The 13066-nt window shown below is 40.0% G+C and overlaps 1 protein-coding gene across 1 annotated transcript in view; it reads right to left on the bottom strand.

The window, feature by feature from the left end:
- The window catches only part of LOC122540010 (unconventional myosin-Id), a 533316-nt gene that overhangs the window by 313212 nt on the left and 207038 nt on the right, over positions 1–13066 (bottom strand). Inside the window, exon 16 of the mRNA XM_043675298.2 lies at positions 9839–10046. Within this exon, the coding sequence (XP_043531233.2) occupies positions 9839–10046 (208 nt within the window). The remainder of the gene's footprint in view (positions 1–9838; positions 10047–13066) is intronic.

The raw sequence follows: 13066 nt of genomic DNA, 5'->3' as shown, positions 1-13066 counted from the left end.
CTAGTCACTTCATCAAAGAACTCTAACAAATTTGTGAGGCATGATCTACCATGCAAGAAGCCATGCTGACTACCCCTAATCAAACTCTGTCTTTCCAAGTGCATATATATCTTATCACTCAGAATCTTCTCACGTAACCTACCTCCCACAGATGTTGGGCTTACTGATACATAGTTCCCTGGTTTCCCTTTGCAGCCCTCTTGCATAAGGTCACAACATTCGCTACCCTCCAGTTTTCTAGGACTCTCCCATGGCTAACAATGATGCAAAAATATCAACCAGGCATCTGCAATTTCTTCTCTAGTTCCTTGGATATATCTGGTCAGGACTAGGAGACTTATCCACCTTTATACATTTTAACATGTCCAACACCTCCTCTATTGTGATATGAATTATCCCCAAGTTCCTAAGTTTTTCTCCATGGTAAACAGAGAAATATTAATTGAGGACCTTGGCCACCTCCTGTGGTTCCACACATACATGTTCACTTTGGTCCTTCAGGGATCCTATTTCCTCTCTCTAGTTATTCTTTTTCCTTTAATATACTTAAAGGATCTCTTTGGATTCACCCTAATCTTCTCAGCCAAAGCTGACCTCGTGCCCCGTTTTTGCCTTTCTGATTTCCTTCTTCAGTGAACTCCTTTATTCCCCTTATACCTCCAGGGATTCCCTTGATCCCAGCTGCTTCTGGAGGGTAAACTATAACTAGTGGAATGCCACCGGGATGAGTGTTAACAACATACATTAATTACTTAAATGACAAAAGTGACTATCAAGATTCTGGATGACAAAAATATGTGGGAAGGTAAACTATGCTGCTGACAGAACAGCAACTGGGCAAAAGCTTAGCAGGTGGAACAGAATATGGGAAAATTGTGAGGTTATGCACTTCGACAGGAAGAATAGAGGAGCTGAATGGTAGAGTTGCTTATTTAAATTACCTCAAGCTATATTTCACGGAGGCATTCTGAGATGCCCATCTCTCAGTATGGTATTAACAGGAGGGCATTTCGATAAAGTTTGCTGTAAAATTCTGCGCTTCAACAGTTTGTGAAGATAGCGTGTGAGGAGCAAAAACAGAAAGTAGGCACTAGGGTTAATTCTACATGTTCTGGATTGTATCAGTATTCCCGTGGAGCATAATAACAACTTGCCGGCTTTCATCAATCCACGAGCAATTTTGAAGGGAGTGTGAAGTGAATCAGGTGAGGTTTTTTTTAAATATGGGCGAACCCAATTTTTAGTTATAAGTAGGAGAAGGTATGTTTAACAAATGCATTTCAGTTACCTTCAAACGTAATCAGTCCATATTTTGTTGCAAGACGGGAAAGGATATGTAGTCCATCAAATATAAATTTGATGGCTCTTCTTTGTGTCATTGAATCTATTCATGTTTAATGTTCATAACCTTTCCTATCTGGTCACGATTTAAGTAAAGCATCAGTGCTCAAGTACATCCCTCAATGAAATAATTTATATGCATGTGCATTTGAAATTTCAGTAATAGGATTTACAGTAATAGGGATCAAACCACCTTCAACCCCTCTATTTTAATTACATGGTAGCTCACTCATGTCCTTCACCAACACTTCATATTGTCAGCCCTACCCAGCAGGCGACTGTCATAGGAAAAAAAACATAGCATCGATCATGCATTCTCATCACCGAAAATGGAAATGAGAGCTATTGTTTAAAATCGCTGGAGCTTTGAGGTCAACCTCTTGACCCACTGAATAATGACCTTGTGTTTAAAATCAATTCACCACAGAAAAAGAATCCTTTGCTCTACACGCCTTCCGAAGAACAGAATTAACATACAATTTATTTGGAAGATTACCTGAGCTCCAAGATGAGACCCACATCAGGCAGGATTAACATCATTCATGTTCTTTAGTGAAGTGGAATTTTTCTTTTATAATTACACTTTTCCCTTTCTTGCCCTCTCTCTTCAAGGTTAAGTATCAATGGTCTGCAGATTGGTCAATTGCTGAACCAGTAGGTTCAGTAAAATTCACCAGAGAGGGTGAATAAGATAAGTTAATTAGCTAAAATTATTTAGATGTTCTGGACTTCTGTACAATTTATTTTGAAATGTCACAGACAGAAAACATTGGAAACATTCTCAAAGATACGGCAAGAGCTAGATTACGGTCAAGATCTATGGGAAAGTGTCATTTTCAATTCCATATTCAATTCTTTCCCCCTAGAAATTCTTGGGTACAACTAGTTAACATTCATTTTGCTCTTTATCTCGTGAGAAACTAATTGTCTTCGCATTAATCTGAAACGCTTTCTAAATGTTCAATACTTCCCTTACCTGGTGCTCAATTCCTGAATTTCTTATTAAAACATAAATTTTCACAGCACTGACCACAAAATCAAAATGTTTCTCAATCTTGTAATAAGGATGGTCAGGCAACCAGGCAAAAAGCACCAAGATAGTATCATGATAAACGAGAACTGACACAAGTACTTTAGCATTCAACACATTTGCTAGTTTCCTCGGGTTCCTCTGAAAATGTACCCAAGTTGATGCAATCGACACTCACTGATCACTTTGTAACTTATTCATTTCTAAATTAATTTTAATTATTTCTGCATCATTGCTGAACTAAGCATGTACAATTGCAATTTGGGAAGAGGAGAACAATTCAAACCCCACTATATTTGGAAAACTAAAATAATTTCTGTGACCTCTCCATTGCTATTATTTTGATCCAGCTACCTGTCATCTCTCAAATGGAACAAAACCATGTGCAACTTCAATTTTGTATTTGAACATGAGCCAAGTCTTAATCTCGCATCCTTTAACCGTCAAGATGACATAGTTTCAGGACTTCAAAAATGCTCAACTCCACTGCTGAAACAGTCATCCATGCCTTTGTTAGCTTAACAACCAGTTTCCCCAACACACACAGCTGCTGCTTATTCTCCACCAATTCCAATAGATCCAAATCTCAGCTGGCTGCAACTTATCTCTATCACACTTCATCTATGCTGAGTCACCAATATTTCCAACTTAAAATTTTGATCCTCCTCTTCAAATTCCCACCAATCTTCCTCCTGCCTACCTTAGATCTCCTCCAATGCCCTTTGAATCTTCAATAACAAGCATATTCCCCACCTTCCCCACCCCAAAATGACACCAACCCAAAGCTTTCAGGCCTAAATCCCGGAATACATCCTTTATAAATTTCAAGACCATATTTTTTTTTTATGCGACCGCTGTCACAGTCCTAATCTGTCACTCACAGCTTGACATCCATTTATAGGATTTTCACTTGGAGCATTTTATATGCAAAAGGCACTAAAATAAATGTTGGCGCAGAACGAACAACTTTACAAACTAATATCAGATATAAACAATACGTATTTAAAGGCTTAGGTTTACTTACACAATATGTCCAAACAGTTAAAACAATGATGGACATAAAACTCTCTCAATCTATAGAAAATATCATTATCGCTGCTATTCTCCTTGGGGAGTGCTCAGGACAAGGCTAGAGTTTCTGAATCAATAGGGTACTCTCTCATCACCAAAAGATTCAAAATGTTTGCCTGCTCATCAACTCTGCATCACTTGACTTGCGGCTATTGTGAAAATGTAGCATATCTTGAGAGTCCACCATCACTCCACTTCAGCTGGCTTAAGATCAATAGCTAATTGGAAAAAGCCGGAGGCACAAAGAAATAACAGTGTAACTATCTGACATCACTGCTGACATGCGCTTTTAACAGGGCAACTGCATTCTCAGCAGACACTTGAGCAGATTTAAAACATTAAATACTTTGTCATATATTCTACCATCACTGTACAACATGGTTATATTTGCTCTCTTTCTATATTTTTCTCAGTTATACTTTTTCATTTCTGGCCTACATAAACTTTCCAGGAGGTAGATAGGTGGGTTTAAAAGGGAGCATACCATAGAAGTGTTCATGGAAGATATAAACTAATGGTTCGGGTTTTTTTTGCAGTAGCATTTGCATTATGCCCAGCAGCTACATTTGACCTGCCTCATCATCATCTCTGGTTGGAGAGAAACTTTCAAGAGCAATTTGATTAACCTTTTGAAACACAGGTCAAGCTAGGTAATGGCTTCATGAACACTAAACCATTTGGACATTTAGGATTTGAATAAAGTTTAGATTATAAAGTTTAGATTACTAAAGAATCCCATGACTTTTTTTTTTAAGATTAGGGTAGTCCAAGCATCTATATCATAAAAAAAATTCTGGCAAGTGATACATGTGGGAGCTTGCTATGTACAAATTTGCTGCCATGTTTCTTACATGACAACAGTGACATCACTTCAAAATGGGTCATTAGTTGTAAAATGCTGTGGGATTCGCAAGATTTTGAAAGTCATTTATAGTAATACTTCTGTTTTCCTTTTGGTTGGACTGTGAGCACTTGGCTAAAGGACATTTCAACTAAAGGTCATTACTTCAAAATTCACAAGCCTCAGGCAATATCAAATTAAAGGACAATATCTTCTTTGATAAGATTGCTAATCAGTGAAATAAACAGCCTGAAAATTCTAGGTCAATCAATATTTTTGACAAGAAATTGTGTTAAATCTTGCCAAGAAATCAATTAAACCTATAGAAATATAATAAATCTGCTTGGTACTCCTGAGGGTTTGAAAGAGGGGACAGATATCATCCATACAGGGGAGAAGTTCATGAGTGAGAAAGCTATGTGTGGGCAGCAGTATGGTTGACCTTGCTGGACTTGTTTCCATATTTATGGTCCCAAAAGCTTGCAGTTTGCATGCTGCTTGTGCTCACAAAGAAATCAATGTCTCTAATTAAGTGGTGCTCAGATATGTGCAAGAAAAACCTCACTATGTGCAATGGCAAATCTACTTCATGAGCATGAAAGCTCTTCTTACAAGAGAAACAAAATCGATCCTAATCTTAAAAATGGAAAGCTGTAGGCTTTGTGATTCCAGCTGATGATAACATAGGACATGTCAGATTCAGAGAGAAAACTGGCATGGTAGATCATAATTTTTACTTTTGTTGTTCTTTTACCATGGTGGTCCGTTAATGAGCGTACTCACAAGAGGTTGCCAATTCACTTTTACCAATAAAAAACAAGTTTTTTTTTAATATAATGAAAGAGAAAGCAAAAACCATGTACCATTACGCAAGAACTCTGAAATAGTCTTATTACAACTACCAGAAATGAAGATTCTACAATTTTCCCTCATTAACAATCTACAAACCCAAGTGAAGAGTCACCCAGTGTCCAATTCAAAACTTCTTGTTTAAAGTCATGACTGTAATTGACGTTTTTCCAGCAACAGGTTTCATGAAAGAGAAATCAAGTTTGACTGATTCATTAGAGCTTATGGAGGAAGTAACAAGCAATGTGGATCATAGGAAATCTGCAGATGTGGTATACTTAAATTTCCAAAAAGCATTTGAAAGGTTGCTACATGATGGTGCAAAGGTTAGTACATTAGCGTGTATAAGGGGATTAGTTTACCAACAGGTAGCCAGAAGTAAGGATAAAATAGGTCATCTTCAATTTGGCAAGCTCTAACTATTGGAGCTCCAAAAGGATCAGTGCCGAGGCCTCAATCTTTTTGTAATCGAAATCAATAACATGATGCAGGAGCAAACCTACCCTAAATTTGTCAAAGGCACTAACATGGATGGTAGAATAATGGGGTGGCACAGTGGTTAGCACTGCTACCTCACTGCACCAGGGATCCAGGTTCGATTCCAACATTAGGTGACTGTCTGTATGGAGTTTGCACATTCTCCCCATGTCTGCATAGGCTTCCTCTAGTTTCCGCCCACAATCCAAACATGTGCGTTAGATGGTTGGCTGTACTAAAATCCCAGTGTCCAAGGATGTGCAGGCTAGGTGGATTTGCCATGGGAAATGCAGGCTTACAAAGATGGGGAATGGATCTGGGTGGGAGAGTCAGAGGGGACTTGATGGACTGAATGGCCTATTTTCACATTGTAGGGATTCTATGATGATCAAGTTGTGATGAGCACATATGTTACCTTTATCCTTTTGCAAACTTCTTAAATGAGTGTAAACATTTGACTAATGGAATATGTGGGAAAATGTGAGATGGTCCATTTTGGTAGGGGGAAATAGATAAACTGTAAATTATTAAAATGAAGATAAACCGCAGAATTTGGCAGATCTCAGTCTCCTGGTACATGGATTACAAGAAGTTAGTATTCAGCTACAGAAGTGATGATTGTACATGCACCTCATGTACTGTACCAGTTCATGAAAGTAGCTCAGCACCAAAGGCAATGAAGAATGAAAGAAAATAAAGTCTACAAGTCTTTGAGCATTAATGTTTACTGTACGGCTCTACGCAGGTCTAGTTTAAATAAATATTTTAACAACTCAGGTTTATTGTCAAAACTGACCTTAAAGTTATATAAACTCCTTAATCAGCTAATCTCCTCTCAATTCTTATTTGGCATAGGCTTCCATTTCCTTTTAGCCTACAAAGATGGTGTTAAATGATCTGTTGCAATGATGTAAAGCAAGAGATCCCAGGTTTAAAAAGAAAATCAGAAAAACTTTAAAGATTACAACTAGCACAATTCCCAACTTCAGAGATGTGTGACAAACATTTTTATTCGTCAAAACTTAGGTCATTCTAGCAATTCTACAGCACTCTTAATTGAAGCAAACTATCCCTTTTAAATGCAACCACAGTGCTCCATGTTTTTCGTAATGAGAAATCTTACTGAAGGACCCACATTCGATAATGTAGGACAGACCAAGTTGAATAGACTAACAAGACAGACAGTCAAAAAGCAATGATTTAGTAAACTATGTTTTAAAAACTTGCAATCTTCAGTCAATCTGAAGACCGAGTTTAGAGATAGAGAATGAGCTATGAGCACAAAAATGCACCATGTCAACACTTCAATGTAGCAAGAACACTGTTCAGCAATGATTTGGAGGTGCTGGTGTTGGACTGGGGTGTATAAAGTTAAATAGCACACAATACTAGGTTATAGTCTAACAGGTTTATTTGGAACCACTAGATTTCTGAGCGCTGCTCCTTCATCAGGACTCAACCACCTGATAAAGGGGCAGCGCTCAATAGCTAGTACTTCCAAATAAACCTGCAGGACTATAACCTGGTGTTGTGTGATTTTTAACTTTGTTCAGTGACAGCATCTACTTGCTTTGCCACAACAAATAAAACAATGATAAGGATATCAAAGGTCTTCTCACAAGCCTTTGTTCAAGAGTCACTTAAACCAATCATCATTCCCCCGCAACAAATTTGCCTGATTTAACAATTTAGCTTTTCAAAAGAATTCAGCTTTTCATGCTGTGTCAACGCTGACAGTTGAAAGTTTGCTCTTTTATCTATTTAGCTCTCTTTCCTCACACAGATTCCATTTTTCCTTCTCTTACTGGTTTTCATCTCTTGGGGCTTTCTCGTCAATTTTCCTCAAACAGCTTTGTGTTTCTGTCTCCCCCAGCACTTGAGCTGTCCTCGGAAGTGGCCACAGGGAGGAGATAGGAGAACCAGAATCTCATCTTCATTAATAAAATGGACAACCCCACCTCACCATAGTTCCAAACTTCCAGCTCAGCACTGTCCCCATGACTTGTCCAGACTTGTCCTACCTGCCTATCTCATTTTCCACCTATCCACTCCACCCTCTCCTCCCTGACCTATCACCTTCATCCCCTCCCCCACTCACCCATTGTACTCTATGCTACTTTCTCCCCACCCACACCCTCCTCTAGCTTATCTCTCCATGCTTCAGGCTCACTGCCTTTATTCCTGATGAAGGGCTTTTGCCCGAAATGTCGATTTCGAAGCTCCTTGGATGCTGCCTGAACTGCTGTGCTTTTCCAGCACCACTAATCCAGAAACTGAAAAAAAACTGACAAGCCTGCTCATGCTAAACATTAGCCACAACTTTCCCCTTAACGATTGTGTAGAATTACATCTCCCATAATTTGAAAGCGACTTTACAGTTAACACATAACAGTGTAATAGAATTACTAAATTGAAGAGTACATAAAAGATTTGTGCTGTTGTTAATAGAAGTTCAAGCTGAATTTTCAATCTTTTTTGTAATTAGATGTGCTCTGTATCCCTAACTTTGTATTAGTGCACAGTGTGATATAGAAGCATTTAATTGCAGATATAAACATCAGCTCATTACTGAGTTAGCTGTAATTCCTAATCTGAGGAAACAGTGGGCAACATGAAATTCAGCCTCAATTCTGATACTTTGAGACAAAATTTGTGGTCATAGCATTCATCTGGAAAGCTCTAATTGCATAAGATAAATTACTGACAAAGTAGCTGAATTATATGTAAATACATTGAGAGACAGATGGAGAGAAACAGAAAGAAAACAAAACACACAAATAGATCAAATTCATCCCATGCAGGAAAATTAGCCAGCCTTCATTGGATGCCAGTACAGATTCACCAGTTGGTTTTAGTCCAGCTGCAATTAAAGAGTCCGCAACATTAAAACTTAAGAATAAATTCCCAAGGATGTCCGCAAACAAACCACTGGCCAATTATTATTTTGGGTACGAGTTGCAACAAATTTATTTGTATATCCTTCTGTTTGTGCACCAAGGACAGTACTGCCTTACAGCAAGTCACAGGGTGTGATAAATGTGGCATGAGTCATGTCAGCATGTTTAACAACTGAAGTGTCGCAAAACAGGCATGGTGGTTGTACAGGTGATCAATTACCAGATGAGAAACCCATGTTGTCAAATAAAAGTTAAGTACAGACTACGAAGAAGAGGTTAATCGATAAAGTGCCCAAATCCTGAGATTATGAACCTGTCAGGAGTATCAGTTCATTCAGCTGACTAAAGGGAAGGGTATAATTCAGACTAACACCTAAATGAGGGGTGCTCAATTTAGGCTCCAGAAGAGACAGGACAAGAACTAAATATAAATTTAAAAATCACACAACACAAGGTTATAGTCCAACAGGTTTAATTGGAAGTACACTAGCTTTCGGAGTGACGCTCCTTCATCAGGTGGTAGTGGAGGGCTTAATCCTAACACACAGAATTTATAGCAATTCTGTGTGTTAGGATTGAGCCCTCCACTATCACCTGATGAAGGAGCGTCACTCCGAAAGCTAGTGTGCTTCCAATTAAACCTGTTGGACTATAACCGGGCGTTGTGTGATTTTTAACTTTGTCCACCCAGTCCAACACCGGCATCTCCAAATCATAAATATAAATTCTCGCATAAGCTGTGATTTGGCAACACCTGAATAGTTAAGGTTGCTTCCTGAGGATGAGAACACTGTAATCCGCAAAAGCATCATCTCTGCAATTCACACCATCAAATTTCAGACTCCAAAATTTGACTCAGAGAGACACGTTTGACAGAAGATTCTTGATTTTTGTGCCCAGCTAGATCATAACGCTCCTTTACCTTCCTATTCCCTTCATACTGCCAGCTCAAAACTCTTTCTCTAACGTACAAGTGGGCTACATTTCCAGAATTAATTCTCTGTATAATATTATTTTACTTTTAAAGTGACACAGCATTTATTCTTTGCTTCAGAAGTGTACTCAATTTCACTTCAACAACAAAAGGTTATATAGCATTTGAAAAAAATTACATTTGTTATGTATGGTTTACATTGTAAACAGGATTTAAAGGACATGCAACTTATTTGGGGAGGGTGGGATATGATTACTTTTCAAAGCAGTTTCCAATAATGTCAGATTATGATGATTCATCACATCAAACATAACATTTGCTATTCCAATTCTTGAATATCCAATTATCATATACTATAATGGTGATGGAGCTGCTCACTACTAATGTCTCTTGCTCACCTTCTGCAGGAAGAGGACGATCCTTTCAATCATCTGTGTCCGCCGATCCTCCAGTGTGAACAATGTTCTTGGAGTCCGAATGAAGAGCTTAGTCTTCCCATAAGCCACATCATGCTGAAACCCGCAGCACTCGACCAGCTTCTTCACAGCCTCTTGATCAGATCGCATGTCATGGTTTGGCCAAGTGAACTCTGAAATCATCTTATACCTATACAAGTGGTGAGAAAAGAAACACTTCTGACTGCCAAGGACGACGATACAGAAACAGTGCAGAAATAAATGAACTACAAAACACAAACTATTTTCAAAAAGGTGCGGCGTTGCTGGTGAGGCCAACATTCATTGCCCCTAACACATTGGCCTTGAGGTGGTGGTAGTACACCTTTGTTGTACTGCTGCAGGAATAGTGCGATAGCTCCAAGTCAGGATGGTGTGTAGCTTGAAGGGAAATTTCAGGTGACAAAGTCCCCATGCTTCTGCTGCCCATGTTCCTCAGCATGACTAAAGTCACAAGTTTTGCAAGCTGTTATTGACCGAGGTGTCAGTGGGGGAGCATTTTGGCGCCAGTGACCATAATTCTATTCATTTTAAAATAGTAATGGAAAAGGATAGACCAGATCTAAAAGTTGAAGTTCGAAATTGGAGGAAGGCCAATTTTGAGGGTATTAGGCAAGAACTTTCGAAAGCTGATTGGGGGCAGATGTTCGCAGTTAAAGGGACACTGGAAAATGGAAAGCCTTCAGAAATGAGATAACGAGAGACCAGAGAAAGTATATTCCTGTTAGGGTGAAAGGGAAGGCTGTTAGGGTGAAAGGGAAGGCTGTTAGGGTGAAAGGGAAGGCTGGTAGGTGTAGGGAATGCTGGATGACTAAAGAAATTGAGGGTTTGATTAAGAAAAAGGAACATATGTCAGGATAGATCGAGTGAATCGTTAGAAGAGTATAAAGACAGTAGGAATATACTTAAGAAAGAAATCAGGAGGGCAAAAAGGGGACATGTCATAGCTTTGGCAAATAGAGTTAAGGAGAATCCAAAGAGTTTTTTTAACAAATACATTAAGGACAAAACAGTAACTGGGCCCCTCAAAGATCAGCAAGGCGGCCTCTGTGTGGAGCCGCAGGAGATGGGGTAGATACTAAACAAGCATTTTGCATCAATATTTACTGTGGAAAAGGACATGGAAAATATAGAATATTGGGAAATAGATGGTGACATCTTGAAAAATGTCCATATTACAGAGGAGAAAGTGCTGGATGTCTTGAAACGCACAAAAGTGGATACATCCCAAGGACCTGATCAGGTGTACCCTAGAAATCTGTGGGAAGCTAGGGAAGTGATTGCTGGGCCTCTTACTTTTGTGTCATCAATAGTCACAGGTGAGGTGCTGGAAGACTGGAGATTGGCTAGTGAGGTGCCACTGTTTAGGAAAGGTGGTAAGGACAATCCAGGGAACTACAGACCAGTGAGCCTGACCTCAGTGGTGGGCAAGTTGTTTGGAGGGAATCCTGAGGGACAGGATTCACATGTATTTGGAAAGGCAAGGACTGATTAGGGATAGTCAATATGGCTTTGTGTGTGGGAAATCATGTCTCACAAACTTGATTGAGTTTATTGAAGTAACAAGGAGGATTGACGAGGGCAGAACGGTGGACGTGTTCTATATGGACTTCAGTAAGACATTTGACAAGGTTCCTCATGGGAGACTGGTTAACAAGGTTAGATCTCATGGAATACAGGAGGAACTAGCCATTTGGATACAGAACTGGCTCAAAGGTAGAAGACAAAGGGTGGTGGTGGAGGGTTGTTTTTCAGACTGGAGGCCTGTGACCAGTGGAGTGCCACAAGGATCGGTGCTAGCTCCACTACTTTTCATCATTTATATAAATGATTTGGATGCAAGCATAAGAGGTATAGTTAGTATGTTTGCAGATGACACCAAAATTGGAGGTGCAGTGGTCAACGAAGAAGGTTATCTCAGATTACAACGGGATCTTGATCAGATAGGCCAATGGGCTGAGAAGTGGCAGGTGGAGTTTAAGTTAGATAAATGTGAGGTGCTGCATTTTGGGAAAGCTTATACACTTAATGGCAAGGTCCTAGGGAGTGTTGCTGAACAAAGAGACCTTGGACAGGTTCAAACCTCCTTGAAAGTGGAGTCGCAGGTAGATAGGATAGTGAAGGTGGTGTTTGGTATGCTTTCCTTTATTGGTCAGAGTATTGAATACAGGAGTTGGGAGGTCATGTTGCGGCTGTACAGGACATTGGTTAGGCCACTGTTGGAACATTACTGAAATTCTGGTCTCCTTCCTGTCGGAAGGATGTTGTGAAACTTGTTAGGGTTCAGAAAAGATTTACAAGGATGTTGCCAGGATGGAGGATTTGAGCTATAGGGAGAGGTTGAATAGGCTAGGGCTGTTTTCCCCGGAGCATCAGAGGCTGAGGGGTGACCTCATAGAGGTTTATAAAATCATGAGGGGCATGGATAGGATAAATAGACAAAGTCTTTTCCCTGGGGTGGGGGAGTTCAGAACTAGGGGACTTACTTTTAGGGTGAGAGGGGAAAAATATAAAAAAGACCCAAGAAGCAACTTTTTCACGCAGAGGGTGGTAAGTGTATGGAATGAGCTGCCAGAGGAAGTGGTGGAGAGATATGGGCTGGGTGCTGGCAGATGAGACTAGATTGGGCTGGGATAACTGGTCGGCATGGACATGTTGGAGCGAAGGGTCTATTTCCGTGCTGTGCATCTCTATGACTCTTCTTCAGAAACACTGAGTTTCTCTGGCAATTTCTGTTTTTCTTCCAGCCTTCCACCAATTTGATTTACTTCCCAAGACATCAAGAAATGGCTGAATGCACTAGATACTGCACAGACCATGGACCTGAAAAACATCCCAACAATTGTACTGAAGACTTAGTACAGACTTAGAACCAGCTGCGTTCTAGCCAATACTGACATCTAGGGGGCACGGTGGCTCAGTGATTAGCACTGCTGCCTCACAGCACCAGGGTCCCAGGTTCAATTCCAGCCTCAGGCAACTGCCTGTGTGGAGTTTGCACATTCTCCCTGTGTCTGCATGGGTTTCCTCCCACAGTCCAATGATGTGCAGGTCAGGTGAATTGACCATGCTAAATTGCCCATAGCGATAGGTGCATTTGTCAGAGGGAAATGGGTCTGGGTGGGTTACTCTTCGGAGGGTTGGTGTGGACTGATTGGGCCGAACAGCCTG

This window comes from Chiloscyllium plagiosum, unplaced genomic scaffold (genome assembly GCF_037043375.1).
Source record: "Chiloscyllium plagiosum isolate Xiang-an unplaced genomic scaffold, Cpla_swu_hap1 HiC_scaffold_32, whole genome shotgun sequence".
Lineage (NCBI taxonomy): Eukaryota > Metazoa > Chordata > Chondrichthyes > Orectolobiformes > Hemiscylliidae > Chiloscyllium > Chiloscyllium plagiosum.
This window is presented reverse-complemented; position numbering and strand designations above follow the sequence as displayed.